The sequence below is a fragment of the Cygnus olor genome, chromosome 4, assembly GCF_009769625.2.
Source record: "Cygnus olor isolate bCygOlo1 chromosome 4, bCygOlo1.pri.v2, whole genome shotgun sequence".
In the NCBI taxonomy this organism is placed as follows: domain Eukaryota; kingdom Metazoa; phylum Chordata; class Aves; order Anseriformes; family Anatidae; genus Cygnus; species Cygnus olor.
Window position 1 is genome coordinate 35239387 of NC_049172.1, and position 22606 is coordinate 35261992.

The 22606-nt window shown below is 46.6% G+C and overlaps 1 protein-coding gene and 1 long non-coding RNA gene across 2 annotated transcripts; one reads left to right on the plus strand and one right to left on the minus strand.

The window, feature by feature from the left end:
• Positions 1 to 340: 340 nt before the first annotated feature.
• LOC121069127 lies at positions 341 to 21295 on the plus strand. Its single transcript, XR_005819286.1, has 3 exons — positions 341 to 535; positions 4595 to 4704; positions 18873 to 21295. It is a non-coding gene; the product is annotated as an uncharacterized LOC121069127 (long non-coding RNA).
• REELD1 (reeler domain containing 1) lies at positions 4590 to 15969 on the minus strand. Its single transcript, XM_040554900.1, has 7 exons — positions 14650 to 15969; positions 13307 to 13529; positions 11262 to 11431; positions 11100 to 11165; positions 10265 to 10571; positions 9467 to 9530; positions 4590 to 6878 (listed from the first exon to the last, which is right to left on the minus strand). Exons 1-7 carry the CDS (start codon positions 14867 to 14869, stop codon positions 6282 to 6284), a joined length of 1647 nt encoding a protein of 548 aa, XP_040410834.1. The 5' UTR covers positions 14870 to 15969; the 3' UTR covers positions 4590 to 6281.
• Positions 21296 to 22606: the final 1311 nt, after the last annotated feature.

The following is a 22606-nucleotide window of genomic DNA, read 5'->3' on the forward strand; positions in this document are numbered from 1 at the left end:
GCCTGGTTTAACAGGGTTGAGCCCCGGGGAGGCGCCAGGTGAGCCAGGGCTCCGCGCCCCTCGCCGGGGGCTCCCCATGGGCTCGGTGCCGGCGGGCGGAAGACGGCAGCGGGCCCCGCACCGCCACAGGGGCACCGGCCTGCGGGCCGGGCCGGGCCGGGCCGGGCCGGTGGAGCCGCCGCCGCCATCGGCGGGACAAGGCTGCCCCCTGGCGGCGCCGCGGGGCCGCGCAGGCCGGGCCCGGGGGTCGGTGGAAAAAACCTTGCACAGCGCCCACCGCTCCGTGTGCCCCTCCGCCATCGCCGGCCGCAGGTGGGCCCTTGTTCCAGGGTGGGCTTTTGCCCATCCTCACGTTCACACCTTCGCTAACTTTCTTGTTCTCTCGTAACAGGTAGCTGAGAGGGCATGCGGCTGGGTGAGCAGTGTTTTTTGAGGTTCATCCCTAATTCTGGTGTGTGCACCCGATAACTGGCTTGCTTCAAACAACAGAAGAGCTACACAGATCAAACGTCCGAGTGAAGCGAGAGTCAAACAGGTACTCTGTTATTTTTATTGCAATAGCGTTAGGTGTTACAGCCCAGATCTGAGCCCTGCTGCGCTAGATGCTAGAAGTGGAAAATGTTCTCATTACCAGGGTGCGCAGACTGTCACAGAAGTGAGCATGAAAGCCTGCACAAGCATTTTTCTAGGTCACTTTTACCTCTGTTAGAAATAAATAGGAAATATACATAAGGTGGCAATCACAGTCTTACTTTAATTTCTTTCTAGTTTGAAAAGATACGCATGAGAAGCTTTCATAAAACGCTTTTTAAAAGGCTAGAAACTAGCTTGTGAGTGCATTTTCCTTCTCTTGTGCACTGTACACATATGTCTTGCAGTAGATGCAAGTGCCAGTCGCATCCACAGTAAGGCTGGAAACAAAATGTTTGCTGCTTGTTTGGCCAAGAGCTAGAGAGTTATGCCAGAGTTTCTGCGTGACACACTGCCCACTTAATTGGCCGGGTGTATGAAAGGAACATGCTATGCTTTCCCCACTGGAGAGTTTCTCTTATTTGTTGTTGTATCTTTAACCCTTCCCAGCAAATTTCAGCACAAAGGGTTGGTTTGCCTGCCATATCTATTAACAGCATAGAAGATCACAGTTAACTTGTCTGACATGTAGTGTTTGTGCTACATTAAGCTTTGGGAATTACTGGTGACATTTTACTTGACTGGGTTAAATATTTTTCCACTTTGGGCCATGTGTTTGCATAATAAAGATCAGCAAGTCATATCTTCTGTGTTTCCCTCTATACCAACGGCATAATGTCCTTGGTACCTGGACACCGCTTCCTAATGTACATCAGTGTACACTGATATACAGCAAGTCTGATCTTTGACTTGCCTTTGAAATAGGGACACAGTTTCTGAACAACAAATTATGCTTTGACATTAGAAGGTGGCAATCTGTAATGGATATTGCAATCTGAAGATTCAAAGAGACTATCTGTGATCTTTGTCCTTAGCCTAGTAAGCTGGAGTCTCTCTTCCCTTCTGCACATTATTTGATTGTAGTACATAACCTTGGGATGTACTAATAATCATTAGTCAGAGCTGATACATCCTTTACGGACCTGCCCTGCTAAGAAAAGGAGATGTTCTCTAGAACAGCAGTAAATCAGCAAAACATGCACTTAAATATACAGTAAAATGTGGTTTGAGACATGATCCTTCATACATCATATAACAAAATGGTTTACTGAGAGAGTCACGCATACACTAATGAGAAAAGAGCACTTCTGCAATGAGACGTGAAAGGGGGAAATGATTCAGTGGTGGGAGGGAGGCTGGGGAGAGGTTCCAGATAAGCTCATGGTCCAAGGTGGTTGTGACTCCCCAAATCCTGCAGGAGAGCTGCGTGGGAAGGCGCTTCTCTGCCCTGCTGATGCGGTACCAGGGAGGAAATGGCAGGGAAAGGGGAGGGAAATGATAGGAAGGGAGCACTACAGAGCTGCTCAGGCTTGTTGACTTTCAGACTAAGCTCGAGGCAGTGGAGGGGGTCTGGCTTATCAGGAGGAATGGCGGGGCTGTTCTGCTGTTCACCAGCTGGGTAGGTCAAATCACTACTTTGTCAGGGTTTTTGTGGCTGGTAAGCAGATATCTTTTTGCAGTTGAATGCTGCAAGAAATCATTAAAGCATCTCCCCTTTTTACAGGCATTGTTAGTTAAATCTGAGCGAATAAACAATACATACATCTGCAGACCAAGGAGATGGCTGAAGCACAGGTGAACCCACAGAGGTGAGAGAGAAGTCAAAACCTCACCCCTCAGCAAGGCAGCTAATGTCACCTCTCCCCGTGCTCAGTTTGTTGTGGGGACGTGCTGAATGTTTTAGCCTCTGGGTTCCTGGCGTAGCTGCTTTGCCTCCCTTAGTTTATGTGGTCTCCAGTAGTTGCAGAAACTATGCCAAAAGAGCTGGCCAAGCCATCCTGCCAGATCTCCGTAACACCTAGGGCCTCTCCCAGCTCTACTCTGTGGAGAGCACTGCCTCCGTTGAGAACAGAGCTTGCAGAGGTTCACCTGAGCTCGCACATCCCTGGTGACTGCTGCAGCTGGGCCCACAGGGGTGGGCATTAGGTTTCACGCTTGGGGCAGGGATGTGAACCTGGGCTTCCAAAAGTGTTGATGGAAGAGGTCCCGTTTACCTCAACAAAGGAGAGCTTCCACACTTGGGCTTTTCCCGTGAGTCTCGTCACCCATTCTGGAGCTGACAAAAGTAGTGCATGTTTGGCTTTTTTGCTCACGAGTGACAATTCAACCAGTGCAGGAAATGTCCATGATGACTTAACCAAGCTTTGGGCCAAACGCTCTGCTTAATGTAACCTCTCTGCACTACGTTTAATGCCACTAATGTATTGGAGGGCTGCCATCCTCTGCTAACTGGAGTTGGGTCAGGAATCTTTTAATAGAGCAGATGCAGCATAGTGTGAGAAAACATCATCTCCCAGACAGAGGGGAACAGAGTCATGGAAGGGCTTGATCCAAACTGGTGTTGATACCTTGAAAAAGCAATAAGAATCAGTAAGTGATGGTGTTACATGTTCAATACACAGGATTGATGATTTGGGGGCAGTGCTTGCTTTTTTCTTTTTTTCTTTTTTTTTTTTTAATGAAGCAGGGAGAAAGTGGGAATCACAGTGACACAAGATGGGAAAATGAGTATGCAAGTAAGGGAGCGATAAATGGACATGTCCATAGAGTAGTTATTTCTAAAACTTTTTTTTTCTTTTTTTTTAAATTAGGACACCTTATACATCATAACAACAACAAAGTATTTCAGCCATAGGATTTTTCACTGCTAAAACTGTGTATCATGCCTGTTCAATTGGTGGGGAGACAGACTTAGGATGGGTGTGAATTAAAGCTGAATGGAAGCTCCTCTGACACCTTCTGTCAGCAATTCAGACAAAGCACTGTCACTTGGCTGAGGGATGGTGGCCTCACGTGGGCCACAGACTACTTCAGGCTGACCTGCAGCGGAGGAACTGAGATCCCCCACTGTTGAAATAAAGTCAACAGACTGACTGCATTTGTGACCAACACAGTCATACACCCAGAGAGGGAAATTCTTTCACTTCTCACTCTATTAAGTATTAGAATGGTTTGTGTCTTTCTCTCCCTACGTCTGACTTTTTTTTTTCACTTAAACTTGCTACAAATATGAGCACAGGTTAATTTCACTAAAAGGTGAGTCACTTAAGAATGTGGGGCATTTGAATGATTGACCTTTTAATAAATTATTGCTCGTGTTTTTAGCAGCATTAAGAAGAGATAATACCTCTATCCCTCTTGCCACGGCAACTACAATAAGCGAAACATCATTCAGAATAAAGAAAAAAACGCAAGCACTTTCAGTCTCAGCCAAGTCCACAAAGTAGCAGAACTCATTACTAATGCAAAGGAGATGTGTCCCTCAGAACACAACATTACTGGTTTTACTACTAATAATACTAGAGCTGCATAAATTTAACAGAAGGTAGTGTTTGGCAGGAGGCAAGAGTAGCACTGAAGTGCTACTATCCTAATCAAACATCTCTCTCTTTCAGACTGAGGCCTTCATTTTCTGCAATCAATCTGGTAAGAAGCAGTGCTGGATTATAGGGAAAGTGCTGGGGAGAAGAAGGGTACAGTTTTCAAGCTGTACCAGTCTGATAACATTAAACCTAGAGAGAAAGTGGAAGAGGACATAGGTATTTGTAATTTATTTATAAACAACTATGCCTTCATGAGAAACTTCTTAAAATAATATGTGATAGTTCTTTAAATATTTAAGAGTTTGTTGGCCTATTTTCTCAGTTAATTAGGAATTTTTTGGCTGCATTAACAATGAATTAAATGCAGTCTGCTTCAGTCACTAGACAGTTCAGCAACACTGAGAAACATGATTTCTTTCTAAAGCATGACATAGGAGGCGAACTTCATTGTGTGTGTCTAGACTTGTGCTTAAAAAACTATAAAGTTCCTAGTAGCTAGTGCTTAAACTGGACTTACTGAACATAAAAGCATTCACCTAACACCCTTTGGAGTCCTGAAACAAATGTATTTTCAATTACAGCACTGCCCCTAACCTTGGCTACTCTGCAGTAGAAGTGCCCCGGTGCAGCCACCCTTCTCATCAAAGCGCGGTGGTTAAGACTGCCCAGGTCATCTCTGCAAGCCGCATTTGTGAGTACATTTATTTTCTTACTCATTTATTTTATTGTTACTTGACAGAAATTTGGCCACATAGGTACTGTGAGGCTTCATGTTGCTAATCACAATGCAGCAGTATGGTCAGAAACGAGCTCTTCCTCAAGATGGAAGTCTCTATTAGCAAAAGATGTGCTGTGTTGCCCTGTAGGGGTCTGAACAGGAGATCATATGTTTCCACTGAAGTCAGTGGCAGTACAAAGGAGTAAGTGAGAGCAGAGCACTGACTGATTATCAAGCATGAAGATGGCCAGCTAGCTGGAGATGACCACAGTGTCCTGCTGACAGAGTTGTCTGGTCTCCCCGTCATCGGGAAGGAAGTGTAAGCCGTCAAGATCCCGTCAGTATCTGCTTAGCTTGGTGGGGCAGGAGTATTGCAGGCTGTGAAATAAGTTGCAGCACCAAGGTTTAAGTCTGTTCTGCATTACACAGCTCAGGGGACCACATAGCCCCTGCGCCATAGCAAAGGACACCAGAAGAGGGGATCACTGCTCTCTGAAAGGCTCTTAAGTTTACATCTCAGGAGGATTATTGTCAGGATTACTTCTTGCTCTTTTAAGGCTTCAGTAAAACAAACCTTTGCCCTTGTCTTCATCACCTTTCCTTCTTGGAACGTGTCAAGGGTCTTCATGTTTTCCGAGGGCTGTTTTAGTGCCCTCCTGCAGAAAATCACACGGTCGGAGGGAAGTTTGCAAACTCAGAGAAGGATGCAGTTAACTTACCATGCAGCCTTTGCTGGAGACCTCCAAAGTGACCTGGAAAGGGTACTTCTCAGTGTGTGTTTCTGCACAGAGTGTTACTGAACTGACTCAAAATAAAAGACAAAGTAAATGATGGCTCTCAGGCTTAAACAAGCTTCCTCATCAGGTGCAAATGGATAGAAAAGGTTTTCTTCCATTTGCACCTGATGAGGCGGCATGTTTCTCCCCCAAAAGCTGGTGTCAGCTACCCTGTGTTTCTTTCCCTTAGATCAATTCAGCATCCTTTGGATCAATGTTCTCCACTAGTGAGTTATTGCTTTTTATTTTTAAATTGAAACTTTAAATCTAGTGGCAAATATTTTGTCATCTGAGACATACCAAGTGCACAGACCTAAACCTGTAAGCTTCTAAATGAGAATGGCTGTTTAAATCAGGGGTTTCTAGTTCCTAGAAAGGAGGAGAAAATATAACACTTGAAACTTTTGCTGAGATTAAATAGGAGACAACAGTACAGTGCAGAGGAAGAATTTCTATTCTTGGCTACACCCTTAACGCAACAGGGGAAATGTAATGGCTGCAATGACAGTTAATGAGCAGATATACAATATTAATTGTGGTAAGTGTAACACAGAACAGTCTATCTACGTTTATTTTCTCAGCAGCAGGAGCTTAGATATTTTTGACTAACACCTCTGTGTGAACTGGCTGCGTCACTTTTGTTTACCTCTACGTGTGCATATACACAAACGACACTACTGCTTTCTAGAGTCCGTGTTCTGCACATCTGGGCCATTTTCACCTCTACGGGCAGCTGGCTCACCTACGTGGCTCTGCCTTAAGCGCTGCAAACATTTAGATTATTCTCCTTTTCCCGCTGCTGGAGGGGCTGACCCAGTTGTACTCAGCCTGGACCAGCACGAAGCTGTTCTCCCGGATCTTGCGGAAGTGCATCATCTCCCCGTTCTCTCTGACGGTGACGACGTCGCTGCCTGGCTCGCTGAAGGACACCTCCGTCCGCTTGTGGCAGTACTGGGTGTAGAGGCAGCGCAGGCCAGCTGCCAGAGCCAGGCCCAGGACGGCTGTGCAGACGAGGAGGATGCCAAGCTGGGCTGCTATGAGACGGGTCCCTCTATGAGAGCCTTCTCCCTTGCCAGGAACAGCAGATTCAGGAGCTGGTCTGGTCACCCACGGCAGTGTATTCCCACCTGCTTCCTCTCTGACCTTCTCCTCCTCCTCCTTGCCCACGGAGCCTACCTCCTCCAGTGGCAGTGACGGCTTGCTTTCTGCCATCCGCCTCGAAGCCAATGACAAATTGCTGGTAGTGTCTGCATCGCCAAACCAGGCTGTTGTCACAGCGGCTTCACCCAGGTGATGGCGCATCTGTAGGGCAGACCACGAAGCTGTTGCCTGCAGGGAGGTTTTCAAGGTGGCCCCGTTCTCAGTGCTTGCCTTTGAAAGCAAAAACATGACAAAATATCCAGTGAGGGAACGGAAAGGAGGCAGATTAGATTCTCATCCACTACCAACTCTACTGTATTGTTCAGCTCTGCTTCTGATTCAAGCATCCCCTGGCCTTGGAAAAACTCTTGTTTCATCCCCTGTGTTACTCAGTAGTGTTTAGGAAACAAGCTAGATTCAGAACTGCTCTTTCTGTATCAAATAGTCACAGGAGGTGAGGCACTGGCGGTTGATCTTGCAGGGGCAAGGTAAGCGTGTTGAATGGGCAGAGATGAAGGGCACAGGCAGAGAGGAAGGTCACTGCTTTGCATAAGTAAAGGTCTACAGCTCCCATTGTTGATGTAGTGGTATTTTTCACAGGCATTGTTATCAGAAAAATCACTTAATAAACAATTCCTGCCTTTAGTGATGCCACAGTCATGCTCAAAGGACAGGTGTGATCTTCCCAGCCAAGCTTTGTGCTTGGGGTCACAGTGGGCCCCCTGTAATTCAGCGTTGCCCTTCTGAGATTGTGGATCAGGCCATGGAGCTGAGCGGCCTTGAGAAGGCTTGAGATGGCTCTTGGCATCAGCAATTTGGGGGCAGTCCCATAGGAGCTGCGAACTCTCCCCAAGGCCTGTCCTGGTTGCTCAGTCTGCACAGCCAGTTTGAAATCTGCTGCCCTTCAGCACTGTTTAACCACGCGTTATAGAGCTCCTTGCTCCGGTGCATTTCTAGGGGCTCTGCTTGGTGCCAGGCACCTTATTTCATCAGTCACAAAATGACAGCCACCCCATGCCAGGTCTGCAGTCCAGGCTTTGCTGCAAATATCATCCAAGACTAACTGTGAAACGATCTTGCAATTTAGGAGGCCCCCACAGAATTTTTCCATTCCCACTGCGCACCTGAGGCCCAATCTAAAACCTGTGAAATGTACTGGAGTCTTTTCTTTGGCTCCACTGAGATTTGGATCTGGCCCTTAGTAGCTGGCTACTCTCCAGCCTGTCCAGCCTGGCAGGCTTTTTCACACATCCATTAATTACACTGGAGAAAAATCTCACCCTCTCCCATCACTGGTGATTTCTAAAGCTTGCTGGGAAGGCCGTGTGACAGGAGCACAAAGCTGAAGTAGGAACCCTGGCAAGCTGTGAACCAAAGGGGGGTGGGGGTGGTGTCAGAGCATCCTTTGTGGAAGAGACAATTTCTGAAGAAAGGAAGGTGCTAGTAAAACAGGTAGTAAATAAAAGAATTTCAATGGTTGAACTCCAAGCTGTAGGGTAGCTGATGGGCAAAGTTAATATTGCGTGTGTATGGTTTGCTAGACCTCATAATGTCAGCTCACGTAGGGATATAGCTCAGGACTTGGGACTTTGCTGTAGGAAATGGAATTTCCTTGCATGTCCTTGCCCTGTCTCACCATTTCTCTTCTTTCTCTTTGTACTGCTTCTCTCCTTTCAGTATTTTTATTTCATTATGCTCTTCTGGTCTTACATTGCACAGTAACTTCCTTTCCATTGGTTAACATCTTCTGCCATTTCTTCACTTCTCTCCATAGCACTGCCAGATGTGTGTCTCTGCTCACTTACCCACATGCTCTTCCCAGCTCACGCCTCCCTCTCTCAGTGCAGCCCCACCACTCCCCCATGTCTGCTGTCATTTTGCACCTGTCTGGCCATCTCCTGAGGTCACCCCTTCCTGAAAGGTGCCCTCACCTGCTTGTCCCCTCTGACATCTCCAGCTCTCCCAGCTGTCTCAGGTGCACAGCAGAAAACAGAAGGACTGTGCTGGGCCCCAGCAGTCACCCTGCAGTGACAGGTGGGACATTGTCCCTGCAAGAGGAGCAGTGCAGGTCCCAGGAGTACCATACAAACTCTGTATGTTTAAGTTTTATACACAGAGCAGGCCCGCAGTGACACCACAAGGAGGTGACTACTTCAAAAGGCAGAAGAAAAAGGGCAGAAAGAGAGGCTAAATGCTACTAGGGAAATAGAGTCATTTTGGAGGGCACTCTGAGACTTAGTGTGCTATTAGGAAATAACATTTTGACTTGGTGGAAAACAAGGAAACAGGCTTTAAAGTTTCTACCACCCTTAGGAGACTGAGGAGAATATTGGTTTGTTGTGTGCACAGAGTGGTGTGGAACTGCCCTCTGAAAGCATCCTCAGCTTTTACCAGAATGGATGAAATCTTTGACCTCCAGTGAATGTAACGGGCACCTCTGGAAAGGAATATCTCAGCCTTCCACTGGAATAAAATGCACATATCCAGCAGCCTGTAGTCATGGTCATGGTTACATATGGAAAAGTTATCTCACATTGTTTTCACAGTAGGACTCAGAAATCCAGGCATCAGGCTCGAAAGGAAACAAAACAACAACGACAACAAAAAAAGAAGACGGATAAAAAACAATTCCAAGTTAAGGTTAAAGAAATAAAACCTAACAGTCTCAAAGTAGTTTTAGTCACTCTGGAGACCTATGCAGGCTGCTTGGTCCTGTGAAGTAGCAGAGAGGTTTTATCCTCATCTTCTCTTAGAACTTTCACCAGCTTCCAACAATTTCTGCCATTGCAGAGGACATCCTCCCAATGCCCAATGCTTACCTGCCCATCTTCTTTACACATCAAACACGGGTATGGTTTGGTAGTGCTGGCAGTGCTTTGTGGTCTAAAATATTGAAACAGGAAAGACATGGTTAATATACAGTATCTCTTGCTTCAGATCACATTAGAAGAACCCCTGGGGCCTACAGTATGCACAATTTGTAAAGAGTGCCACTTGTTGGAGCAACCTCGTGATACACACAGTCAACGCACACCATACAGGGTCACATTTTTAGTAACGTCTGATCATTTAGTCCTACCCTCCTCATTTACTCATTTACATCCACTGTATAAAACTTTGCATGAAAGGTCATATGGCCCGAACCCTTTAAGACGTCTGAGTAGACACCCTCAAGGCAAAATTTCATAATTGCCTGAAATCCTTTCTTCCTTTTCCCTGCAGGTAGAGAAATAGCTCTGCTAAGTTCACCATTTATTTGAACATTTGCACACACTTTTAGAAAAATATTTCAGCAATCAATTGTGGTCAATAGCTTTTACCACGTTTTTCAGTCACCCAGTTATGCAGCTCTGCTGGGCTAATCAGCAGAAGGCCTGTTCTCTGACTGCTCTCACTTATCTCACTGCTACTGTCTGGCGTGTGCCATCTCCAAAAGATTATTTTTGGAAAGTTCAGCAAGCAAACCCCTTCTCACATCCCCTCTGCAGTCACAGATGCCTTGCTCCATGGACCCTCATCCACACGCAGTGAAACCAGCATTGATTTCCTTCCCCATGACTGCTGGGGAAGCGGTTGGTCCCACTGCCTAGTTATCACATTGGGTGTCTGTGCAGTACCCATCAGAGGGGCTCTGGCTGGAGGCGTAGTCCTGGAAGAGGAGGCTTTGCAGAGCGCTGGCCATGCCCGGCTCTTGGAAGGTGAGCGATGGCTCCAGCCCTGGCCCGCTGGAGTTGCTGCTCCCTCCGGTCCTGCTGGATGCGCCCAGCAAAGTCTGGGACAGCGTTGGCTCGGCAGTGGGCGATGTATCTAGGTGTGCACCAAAACCTGGCCCCGGTGCTGATGTTGGGGTGAGGCCGGCCAGGCTGGCAGGAGCTGGGCTGGTGTGCTGGGGAGAGCTGGGCGCAGCAGCAGGAGAGCTGGAGCCTTGCAAGAAAGACATAGAGACAGAGCAAAAAGCAGAAGAGGTGCAGAAGTCAACTTTCTTTGCTTTGTTTATTTCAAATCCCACTTGGTGCTAGCATTTACTAGTAAGGATCATAGCAGTGACTTTTATTTTAAGTCACTTAATTTAGATAGGAACCCAGATGGAGAGTAAAGCAGCAAAGCCCACTGCCTAAAAGGCATTCAAGTAAAATAATTAAAACTCAGTCTTGATGCCATGCCAAAAAGGCTGAGAAACACATCTGATTGTAGTTTAAGTAAGTAAATTCTTTGAGTATTTTACTGATCAGAGGCTGCGTAAATACAAATAACTACATGCCTGAAGGCTAGTAGTCACATTTAGAGATGTTATTTAGGCAGTATCGCTAACTACATTTGCTTGTCTTTAGGAGATGGGATTTTAGGCAAAGTATGTTTAGTTTTTTCAGTAGCATTTTAGCTTTTAAATCATTGGATCTGGCATCTCTCTCTCTATCTTGTTGCTACCTTTCTTGGGACCGTCTCTGTTACCTTGGATGCCAACTTGTACCCTCACTTCAGGAAGTTCTTCATGGCCATTGCTGATCTCGCTGGCAGCTAGAAAAGTTAAATGGCCCTCTGTAGCTTGTTTATCACACTTGTCTTCAATGGTTGCAAGAAATAAGCTGTAAAAATGCTCTGCAAAACACGTACCTTTGCTTGCTGTGCCAGCTACACGTGGGTCAGCAGGTTCCTGCAAGGATGCAGATGTCAGGGGGCCGGCCTTCTTGGTGCCAGCAGACGTGGTGTTCAGCCCTTGTTGAGCCACAACAGCAGATTCAATCCTTGCCCAGTAAACAAAGTATGACTGGACCACAGAGATGCTGTTAAAAGATAATGATGAAGGCATTTACTCACTCCATACCATTAATAAAAGATCCAAATGCTTAGCTAATCACAAGGAGTGCTTTAATCTAAAGGCAGCACAAAAATATTTTAAAGGATTAGCCCATCACACATTTTATATTACAAATAAAAGATAGCAGGTCCCAAGTGAAAGATACTGGTTGAAGGATCACTCATAATTAAGGTCAATCAAAAAATGTGTGGGAACAGAAATGGAAGAGAAAAAAAAAGCCATTATATTAGCTGCGTTGGTAGGAGTACATTTGGAGAAGTTTGCATAGCTCTACATATAATCTTCCGTAGGCAGGGAAACAACAGAGGTATTTACTAATTAAAGCAAGTCAGTGTAACTTGTACAAACAGCAGAATAGGTAGAAAAAAACACAGGCGCTCTCTCTTCTCAGCCCTTCAATATTTGCGCCTGCCTCACGCTCTGCTTTTTGTCAGGTGCCAAAGCTGCGCTTGGACAGCCTTTAGCTATTCGTCCCCAGAGCCTTATTCAAGCTGGATCTTTTTGGAGAATTTCAACCCGGATTGCTCAGCTGCTTCTGAAAACTAGACAGGGGGAAACAGCCCTGCTTTTCCTAGGCTGACTGATTCCTGTGAGAGGTTTTTAAGTGCAGCGAGGAGTTTTCTCAGATGCCATGACACAAGTTTTGAAACACAGATTTACGGTGTGGCTGGGGTCACCCTTGCAGGATGTGCCTTTCGCTGTCTGCCTTAAATCTGCCCAAATTTTACTGATTTATAAATAATTTTGTGGGGGATCTGAGAGCAGAAGCAACAGCAGACACGGGAGATGGGGCGAGAGCAGGGGAGAAGGGAACAGCTGGAGGTTTCTGCTGGAGACATGGCATGCGTGTGGGGGCACAGCCTGGCCTCGGCAGGGAGACGCTCTGAGCGGTCAGCTTGGAGGGGCAACAGCCAGAGGGTGCAGGAAGAATTGCAGTGGGTGGCTAGGTTTAGCCATTGATGCATTTGGGTTATTTTTATCTGCTTTCTTTTTTTTTTTTTCATGTTTTTAATAGTATTTCCCAATCTGAAGCAGTGGGCAAAATGGAAATGCTGAGCAAAAATAGTTTTGTTTGAATGAATTTGTGTTGAATCACAATTAGATGCACAAGCCGTGGCACTCACCAGGAAGCTTATGTTTTGGGGAGCAGCCAGGGATCTGGCCCAGCAGCTTCTGAGCAATTTTGTGAAGTCAAAACATAACAATTTATTCTAAAATGAAAAATCACTGTTCTCCCTCTAAGACAGCCAGTTAGAAAAAATTGAACTTCATTCCAGACCAAAACCAAAATACTTGGACTTTGGTGCAGAACAGCAATGTCAAATTTTGACCCTGTGCTCCCTAACTAATCCTACTGGGAATAATTCTGTTTACATTTAACATAAAAAAGCAAACACACACACACACAAAATAATAAATAAATTTAAAAAAAAATCAACACAGCAATGATATATGACATTGTCCTGTAGGCAGGGAAGTCCTATGGGCTGTGTTATTTAGAAAGGCAGGCAGAGTGATCACAGTTCTCTCCTTATGCCTTAATATTTCTATTTCCTTAGTGCTTAGGCTGTCATCTCCCAGTGCATTTATTCTCAGAAAATAGTGGCCATGTAAATAAAAAGGAGCACTACCCAGCAGATACAAATGGAGATTTATACACCAGCTGGGGCACTGTTGCATCATTTGATAAGTATTTAGCTATATGGGGTTCAAAAGACATCAAACCACCACGCTGGACAAGTACAATGGAAAAATACAGCCAAGTCCTTGAAAACTGAAAAATGAGAAAACCTGAAACTGCGCAGACACTAGTTCTGGTTAGGAGCCAACATGTTCTTACAAAAATTTGATGTCTCCAATGGGTTGGTCTGGTGCCTTCCATACGAAGGACAGGTTTCTCTTCAGAGACTTGTCCGAGTGGGTGACAGTATCACCATCTTCAAAACACGTCAGCAGCTTGGAACCAGGAGGAATAAAGACAAATGTGCCAGCAATTTCGTCGTTATACACTTTGCGAGCTTGAAGCAAAAAGCCCATGAAATCCCGGCTGCTCCTCACCGTCACTGCAAGACAAGACATGGGACATGAAGGGATCTGTCTTGCAGTTCTCAGATTATTTTTTTTAAATGGAATTTCCATTGGCACTGTGAAATCAAAAGAAAGCCATCGAAAAGAAACCAACATCCTACAATATTTGTCCTTACAATCTGTGTTGGATGTGCTAGATTCAGGGGGCCAGACTTTACTCTTAACTTTGCCGTGTGACCTTGCACAGGCAATTTGCTCGAGTCTTTTTCCCCCTTGATTATATCACTAACCATGCTGCGTTAGGCAGCGTGCAGCCATTTTTAAGGAGCGAGGTTTGGGTCTGTGCCTATGCAGAAGATTGTTCGCTGCCCTCAGAGGAGTATTATTTTGGATGGGAATGAACAGGCAGGTGGCCAGGCTGGAGGACAGAACCTCGCAGTTCTGTCTGCCTCCTGCTTGGATGCAGCACTGCTCGGGGTGGGTCATGCTGCCCAACCGTCCCTGAGAGTCAAGGCAGTCACCTTACCCCCTTCATGGCCTGAAGAGAGCCCATCCCTTGCCGGGGATGGTTCATCCTGTCTCTGTGCAGGCGTGAGAGGCAGAGAAGGTGGCTTGCCCTCTGGAGGTGATTCTCACGTGCCAGTGCGTGTGATGGGTTCCTGTGTGGTTGAGACACAGCTGAGACAAATCCCACCCAAAGCATCCGAACCTACCAGCTTGCTCTGGCAACCACTTGGTCTGCGACATGGTGAAAATCTGGAGCCAGGCACCACCTGAGAAAGCTATAGCCAAAGTGCTGCAAACAGAATCTAGCTGTAAATACATTCAGTTCCCAGTGATGAGACACACAGCATAGCGCACCTGGAGCAGTGCCACATGGAAGTGCTCTTCCCATCCCTCACAAAGATTAATGTCATCGCTTGCGATTAGTTAGCATGTGTTTTTTAGATGCATGAAAGTTTCTTAAATAATTGCTCTTCTGAGTCAGGAGCACAGACCAGAAAGCTCAGTACACAGGGTTTTGAGTCACAAATGGATATAATTTGAAAGTCTGTGAAACTGCCACCAGCTAGAATTAATAACCACTTTACTTTTTTTTTTTTTCCATGACTGGAAAGATCTGGCTAAGATATGAAATCAGCAGTTGTTCCTCACCTGGAACCTTGTCTCCTGGGAAGTAGAAGGACATGTTGGTGTGGATGGTAATGTAGTTGTTCCTGGGGCTGTGCAGCTGAGCTCTCAGGTGCTTGGGCATCATGTCAGCACAGGCGGAAAGACCGGCGCCGTGCGAGAAGGCAGCCGTGTAGGAAACCAGGCAGAGGGTTGTGCACACCCAGCCAGCGATCACCAGGTGGACTTTCCTCCCGTCCTCCATGCTGCATCGGGAAGACAGCAGGCAGGTTCACTTCAGAGCAGTGCCTTCTGGCAGCTGCAGTCTGTACGCGTGTCCGTTGCCTTTGAATTAGCTGAGCAGCCTTTCCCACAGCCTTTAAATGAAGAGGAATAAACGATCTCTGTAGCACAGGGAGCCTCTCTGGGAATCCGCAGAATTTCACATTTTGAAGTAAATTGTTGGGGCTGGGAGGGAAGAGACCCCACCAGAGGATGCTTTTCTTGTGAAGCATCTGTGGAGTGAACAGCTGGGAGAGATTTGCTCCAGAACTGTGGGTCATATTTAGCAGGAGGAGAAGACTGTGCGGATATGCTCACGAGTCAGCTCAGCACCCTCTACCTCTTCTGAACTCTAGAAGTTCAATATTTTGCATGCCTTGCTTTTCGTGTCACCCAGATTTGGTGGCTGGCACAGAACATATTTCCAGATTAGAAAGAGTATTTTATTCCCATTTTTCAGACTGCACTTTCGAAAGTGAAGATTGAGAGCACCACGCTTACTGTGAGTGGTATCGTGTGTCATAAAGCAGGTAGCCCTGCTTTTAATGTAACTCTTTCTAACATCTTTTCAACATGCAGCTTTTCTTGGCTTAGATTTCGTTACACTCAGTCAACAAATTAGATGCAAATGCATCAAAAGGAATCAGAGACCGAGGCGGTCTAGCCTGCACCTCCATTTACATCACTTCTGAAACTCACCAGCTGACACTTAAAAAAAATCACATGATGAAGCTGAGCGCAGATGGATGCAGTTTAACCTTCTACAGCCGAGCATCATCACGTTCCAATCAGTTATGTTCCAGAAGATGTTCTGGGATTCACAGGAGCCTTTGCCAAACACCCCAGCCCCTGTGCTAGAGGCAGGATGCTGTTATGCTCTTAGTGCCAGCCTCCCCTCCAGATACACCTAAATCTCCCTTGCTGGGTGAGATTTCTCTCAGGAGCTCATGCAAGTACCTCTGGGCAGCAGCTCTGCTCCTTGGGAGGTCCCCAGGCTGCATTTTCCCCCTTCCCATCCTACCCCCATTGCCTCCTGCACCCTTCACCACACACTCACAGGCAGCGGGGACGTCACCTCCAGGGCCCTGGTTTTGGGTTTGCGACAACAAAAACACCTGGTTTTGGGTCCAGGTTTGGGTCCAGGTCCGGATCCGCGCTGTCTCCACGCACTTACCTCAGGACACACACACCTCCCCGCTCACTGCCGCCACGTCCCTCAGCCTGCCAGCGACGCATCCCGTCAGGGAAGTTCTTCGCTTTCTCCTCTAATGGGAAGTGCAGCAGCTGTTACTGCTGACACCCGCTGCCTACGGGAACGCGCCGGCAGTGCCCAAATCCAGCCTTAATCACATTAGTTTTCCCCTTTGTATCCCACCCCCACCCCCCCTTTTTTTAAACAAAAAAATCTCCAAGCTTCTGCGGCGAAAACAAAGGCAAATAGCAAGGGAGTGTGGGGGGGGGGGGGGGCAGCAGCAAGCCATGGGGTGTGAGTGGGACACCCTGGGACCCCTCTGGGTGGAGCAGGGTGCCAGCTTCTCCAAGTACGCTCCCCTCGTCCTCAGGTCCCTGGTGAGACCAGGGATTACCCCGCTCAAACCAAAAAGCTTGAAAGTGGGCTTTGTTGTGGCTGTGCTGTGCGCAGATTTGCATAAACAGTCTGTCTATGTGCCAGCACGAAATCGACACGGCCATAACAGCATCGCTGTTGCCTGTCACTGCCCTGCCTGTGATCAGCTTTGCCACACTTGAGTAGGCTGCATGGTGGGTGACAGCAAAGTGGCTCTGGCCATACCGATGTTCCCTCATTGATTGATCTGGTCCTTGGTCACCCCTGGGCCCTGCCTGAGCTGTGCCAGTGCCCAACCATGGTGCTGGTCCTGGCCCTTGATTTCCCGGCTCAGTTTTGGGTCTTCCTAGTCTCTTCAGGGTGCTGTGGTGTCCTGGACTCATGGCCACCATCGCCAGGTTGGTGCAGGTGCTGCTGGAGGCCCCTGATGGCACCGGCAGCCCTGTTTGGAAATCCCAATCCAAATCCTCATCACCCCAGAGCCCCCATTAGAAGGGGCTGAGCATAGTGCCGGCATGTTGCAGCCTCAGGCAGGCAGGGATGAAGGCACTGACCACCTCAGCAGCCATTTTCTCTTCAGGAGGCAGCATCAGGTGCCCACAGTGCCACGGGGCCCGGGCCTGGCCTTGTGGCAGGGCAACGCAGACAGCTGTGGCACTTATGGTTGTAGGGGTGAATGAAGAGGGTTTGGTATCCTCGAGTCCTCCTCCGCTGACAAATGTGTTCTTGCAGGTGCTTCGGCCATGGCAGGCACCACGACACCCTGCCCTGGGCAGTGAGTGGAGGTGGTCAATACATGCCTTAGCACGAAGCTGCTGTATGGTGCTGGGGAGACATGACTGATGACAGCCCAGCTTTCATCTGCTTGACTGTTTTGAAAGTGTGGAACTGATGGTACTAGCCTCTCAGCTGAGATCTGTACGTGAAAAAGGCTTTATATCCACTGATTTTCAGGATATAATGTAAGGCTTATAGTTTTCTGTCTTTTTGTCAGCAGAAGCAGAAAGTCTTAGCTGTAGTAGTTGAAGGGGAGGGACAGTTTGTTTTATTGCTTCTATTTCAGTTTGCAGTTGCCCATACTTTATATATTTAAAAAAAAAAAGTGCATTTAAGTAATGCTGTAATAGTGCCTAATCCTTTCTTGAAATGAGGAAGGCTCTTCTGGCTATTCCTTACTAACTTATTCCCAAGTTAAACAATCCCTTTCTTGTAATTCCAGTGTAATAAGGAAGCAGTTCCAGACCTCTGCCCATGTGTAGGGAAAACATTTGAATCCACCAAACACCAGTATTGCAGGTAAGTGTGTCTTTGAGTCATAGTGTGGTGTTACAGTACCACACAGCCTTTTTCAGCTTCTGGTTGCCTTGAGCACGCGTTTTCGTTGTGCCATCTCCAGTGAGCTCCAGGCCTCAAGTGGCTTTCAGCAGCACAAGGAGCAGTGGGGGTCCTGAAGCAAGTGGCCCCAAGGGTTCATGGTGGCTCTGTGCGAAGGTATGGGAGAAAGCAGCAGAGCCTCAAACCGATGAGACCAGAACCAACCCACCTGCACCAGCACAGGATGTAACGCAGTGCGGAGCTGTCCCTGCACACTTCGGAGCTGGCACTGGGCTGCACGCAGTGTGTTGCGTGTACGTACACCAGCTCTGCTCAGTGCCAGGTCAGAGAGATCTGCACAGCCTGAGCACGTCTTTAACTGCTGGGCTGGTTTGAAATACAGCCTGGCGCAGAGTTCATCCCTGCTGTCTGCTCTCGAGCGGAGAACTCAGTGGCTTCAAAGCTGCAGTCAAACCAGACGTCACCACCACCTCCTGATAGAGATGGAAAAATCCCGTCACAGTCATTACCATGACATGAGCACCTACCAGCAGCCCCCAGCTGCAGGCTCTAATGCCAAGTGACAGGCATATGTTTCCTTAAGAAATATAGTCCTCCCCGTAGCCTTTGGTTGCATCACCCAACAGGACAGCATTGCCTCAGCCTTTTCTGGCCAGAGCTGTGACCTGCTGGAGTCATTTTTGCTCAGCCAGGCTCTGTATGTCCTTCTTGTGATGGGGCCCAGACACAGACTAGGAAAGATCATGTGGCACTGCTGTCACTAGCAACAGTTTTGGCTTTTTCCTGTCATAAATTTCTTTGTTAGTAGGAAGCTGGCACAGAGAAGGGGATGTAAGACAACTTACATCCTCTTCATTGATTTCTCAGCAACATTTGTGCTACAGATTTTTAGAAGAGAAAAATAATACTCAGTTGAGGCTTCAAAATAGAATTAGAGAAAATTGTACATGCTCCATAATAGCTTGATAATTAAAACAGTCTATAGACTGTGTAATTTGAAATTTCAGCAACGTAGTGCACAGAAAGTTTGTAAACCCAGCAACAGTCCAGGCTCTTTGACGCAGAAACATTCTCCTTCTTGCAGGTTGCTTGTACATCTCCACATCAGCAGAGTGCAACAGGGACAGCAGGCATGGAGCAGCGGATATGGAGAAGTACCGTGAAGATCACTCTGTAATGCGGGCATGGATGCAAGCAACCCCAAGCTGACACTGGAGCAAGCTGGTTGCTTCATTGACAGGTTGAGAAATGCTCTGATACTGCAAGATAATCAGGGTTAAAACAAGTTTTAGCAGTCCCTCCCACTCAGCCAGCAGCCACTTCAGTCCTCTGAACAATGTTTTGGGGGCTTAGAGAAGAAGGAGCAGATTGATCAATTAGCGAGACAGAAGGTGGCAAGTTAGTTAAGTCAGGCTCACGAGGAACTGATCACTAAACCCACAAAGCTGGAAGTACTGTCTTATTTGAGTACTTCATGTCACCTTTAAACTGGGAGCAGTGGCCAACATTTAAATGGGGAAGGGGGTTGGTAAAAACCGTGAGAAGTCCCACAACTAGAATGAAGAATAATGCCTACAAACTGGCATCTCAGGGTTGACCCATGCATGTCTATGGCTCTGTGTTTGGGGAGATCAGGGAAAGCAGGATGTGTCTCTGACATCTAGTTCGGAGGAAGGTCAGAAGTGCCAGCAGGGCCTTCTGCTTCTATTCCATTGGCTGGTTTTGCTATTCCTCTGTCAGACTTACTGGTTTGGCAGTGCATTCAAATGTTACTGGTGGGAATGTACTGACACACACACACACATGCAAAATACAATGTGGCCTCCTGAGCCTCATTCTCTTACAAATTCTGCTTAACCACCCCCTGCCACTTTATTTTATTTGGTAACTACTGGAGCCTGCGTGGGGGTGCGGGTGGGGATTAGCGGAGAGGGATGGTGCAGGGCTCTTTCTGGATTTCAGTAAGAGAGGCCTGGCAACAAAGAGCTTCGTAAGAAAACTGCTTTAGTAAGGCAGAACGACAGGAATACAGATAGATAGTGAGTAAGCTGCACATCCCTTCAGATGCTGGGCACCCCACATTCAGGTAGCATCAGACAGCCTGGATGGATTTTTTTTCCCATGTCGTGCTGTGCAGAGCAGATCTGACCCCCGTCTGATGAGAGACGCTCTCCCGTTTGGCCATTTGAACTATTATGTGATTTCCTGTGAAAACAACTCTCTTCTTGAAGGCTGTTCTCATGAGAACGCCTGGCTGCCCTGCTCGATAAGGGCAAGGCCAGGCAGGTGGCACAGGCAGTGGGAGCTGCCTGTGGGCTCCTGTTACGCTGCTTGACACTGGCGATCCCGCAGCCAGGCGGCTTGCTATGCCTGCTCGGGGTAACCTGATGTGCAGCGCTGACCTCTGCGTGTGAAACGGCCTCATGGGCAGGATCAGTACCGGTCAGGGAAAGCTTGCGCCCGTGCGTTTTTCTCTGCTTTGGAGACGTTTGGCACAGGAACCTCAGACTTTAAACCACTGGCTCTGCAGTTTGTTTGCTTTCAAAAATGACAATGAGCTGGAGCTGGCCGCAGGCATGGGTTGGCATATTAAAGCTCAGGCATCTCTTCGGTACCATCAGTGAAATGCTCTAAGGCGTCACTTTGCAAACACTTTCACACATTCTTTTGGCTACCATGAACAATGCAGCCGAAACCTACAGTGGTGTGGCGTAACCCATTTTGGAACCGGGCATGAACCTCAGGGCTTCATGGGCAAGTGGTGCCCAAAAGGATTCTGGGCAGCTGTCACCGTAATATTGTGAAAAAGCTGGGCAGAGCTCAAAGAAATACTGTTCAGAGTGCTTTTACATTAGATTTCCTTTCAGCAAGGAGCCAAGTGGCGAATTGGGAAAGTGAGCAGTCAGCAGTGCATACACCTTTAAAGCAAACCTCTCCCAGCACCCTCTGCTCCCTTCATGGAGCGGCACTGCAGGGTATCTGGGCTTTGGTAGTAACTGCACCTTTGCCTGCTCCATCACTGCTGGGGGTAAGTACCCAGCTCCTTGACCTCTTGCTCCCACAGAACGGGTGCCTTGCTGCTTCTGGTCAGGGTTTTGTTTAAGGTGTCGTGGTGTACTTTGGCTTTTCCACTTGGATTCTAGAGAAGTTCTGGAGTTACTGCTCTTCCCAGGGTCTGCCTGTGACCTGAAAGCATGGGAGGGGGCGGGACTGGGGCAGTGCTTGGATGGCCTTGGTTTCGTGAAGTGAATCTGTGTGACGTTATTAAGGTACGGAAACACCGCTCTGTCCTTTGAAACTCAATTAATTTGTTGGTTAGTTTTTGATTATTTGATTTTGGAGACATTCTTTTAATTAGTGAAGTGACTGCTGTTATGGCCAAGCATGTGTAAGTCACTCAAGGAAAGTTTGACATCCAGCTGCTAGGGAAATAGCAGCAGGACATAGTAAATTAGGTAAAATGAAGGTTGTAAGCATTACTACCTGATAATGTCTGCACGAAGATATGCTTATAGTTCTAAGAGTACAGAAAATGCATCATGTTGTTGGTGGCTCTTCTCCCAGTGGGGTAAGGATTGTATAAACTTGGCTGAGTGATTTCTAAGCACCAAGAGTTTGTGAAATACATAGTTCTACTGTGTTTATATACGTACATCATGAGAAAGATTGCCTTAAACTTTGGATAGCATTCCATGTGCTACTCTGAAAGCTGACTGTCTAGCATCTGATTTACTTGTAGCGTATGTTGTCACATATAACACAGTAAGTCAAAACAAAATCTAAAAGATAAGTAAGATAAAACCACGATAATGTTGTATCCAGCTCAAAGCAAACATTGGAATGCTTAATTGAAGTAAGGCTTAAATGTTTGCTTGACTTCAACACAGGGGCTGAAGCTTGAATTAAGAGGAAAATCTTGAAAAATATACGTGAAGGCCAGTGATTGTGGGAATTAAACATTTAATTAACTTATTTTAAAACTTGAATATGGATTGCAACAGCTCTTCTTTAATGCAAATTTTATCAATCTCACATAGCAAATTGTGACTTCATAATCTAAAACACATTGAAATCTCAGTATTTAAACAGTCTTTTCCAAAGTTGGGGTTTAATTTGTGATTAGACCATGCACTGCCTTTTGAAGTAGCCAATCACAATTGAAAGTTGTTCCATAATTAGCCATTTAGAAACAGAACTGCAGTGATCAAGTTAGAGATGCAAACACTTGAGAATAAAGTCTATACAAAATATATTGCTACAGCTGGGTAGGTAGAGGAGGAATAATAATTAAAAAAATAAAACAAGTCTCAGGGACTGAAAGAGTACAGTAACCTGCCAGCTGTATGAAGATGACAAAACAAATGAGCAACTGCGTGCTTCACTTGGAGCACACCTTTCTTTTTTTAGAAGTCACTTACAGAAGAGCAAGCTGGTGATTTGTACTCACATTCTGGACCATTTTGAAGCCCTTGTCAAAGAATGGTAAAATTATTGAAGCATTTTATAAAGTAGCGTCTCTATTTGTGTGTTCTGTAGTGGCTTCTGAAGTCTTTATTGTAGAAAGGTTAACTATTAATTGCAAAATAATTTGGAATTATTCCCTGACATTTTTTTTATTATTTTTTTAGAAAAGCAACTTACATGTTCTGCCTTGTATAATTGAAATGTTACTGCTCCCTACTTGCATCAGAGCTACTGGTACTTGAAAAGAATGGGGCAATGTTACGCTAACACAATTGTCTTGTGTTCATCCATCCACAGCTAGAAGTATTTTCTTATTCTTGGGGGCACTGTAAGCAGCTCAAAGAATAAAGGAGG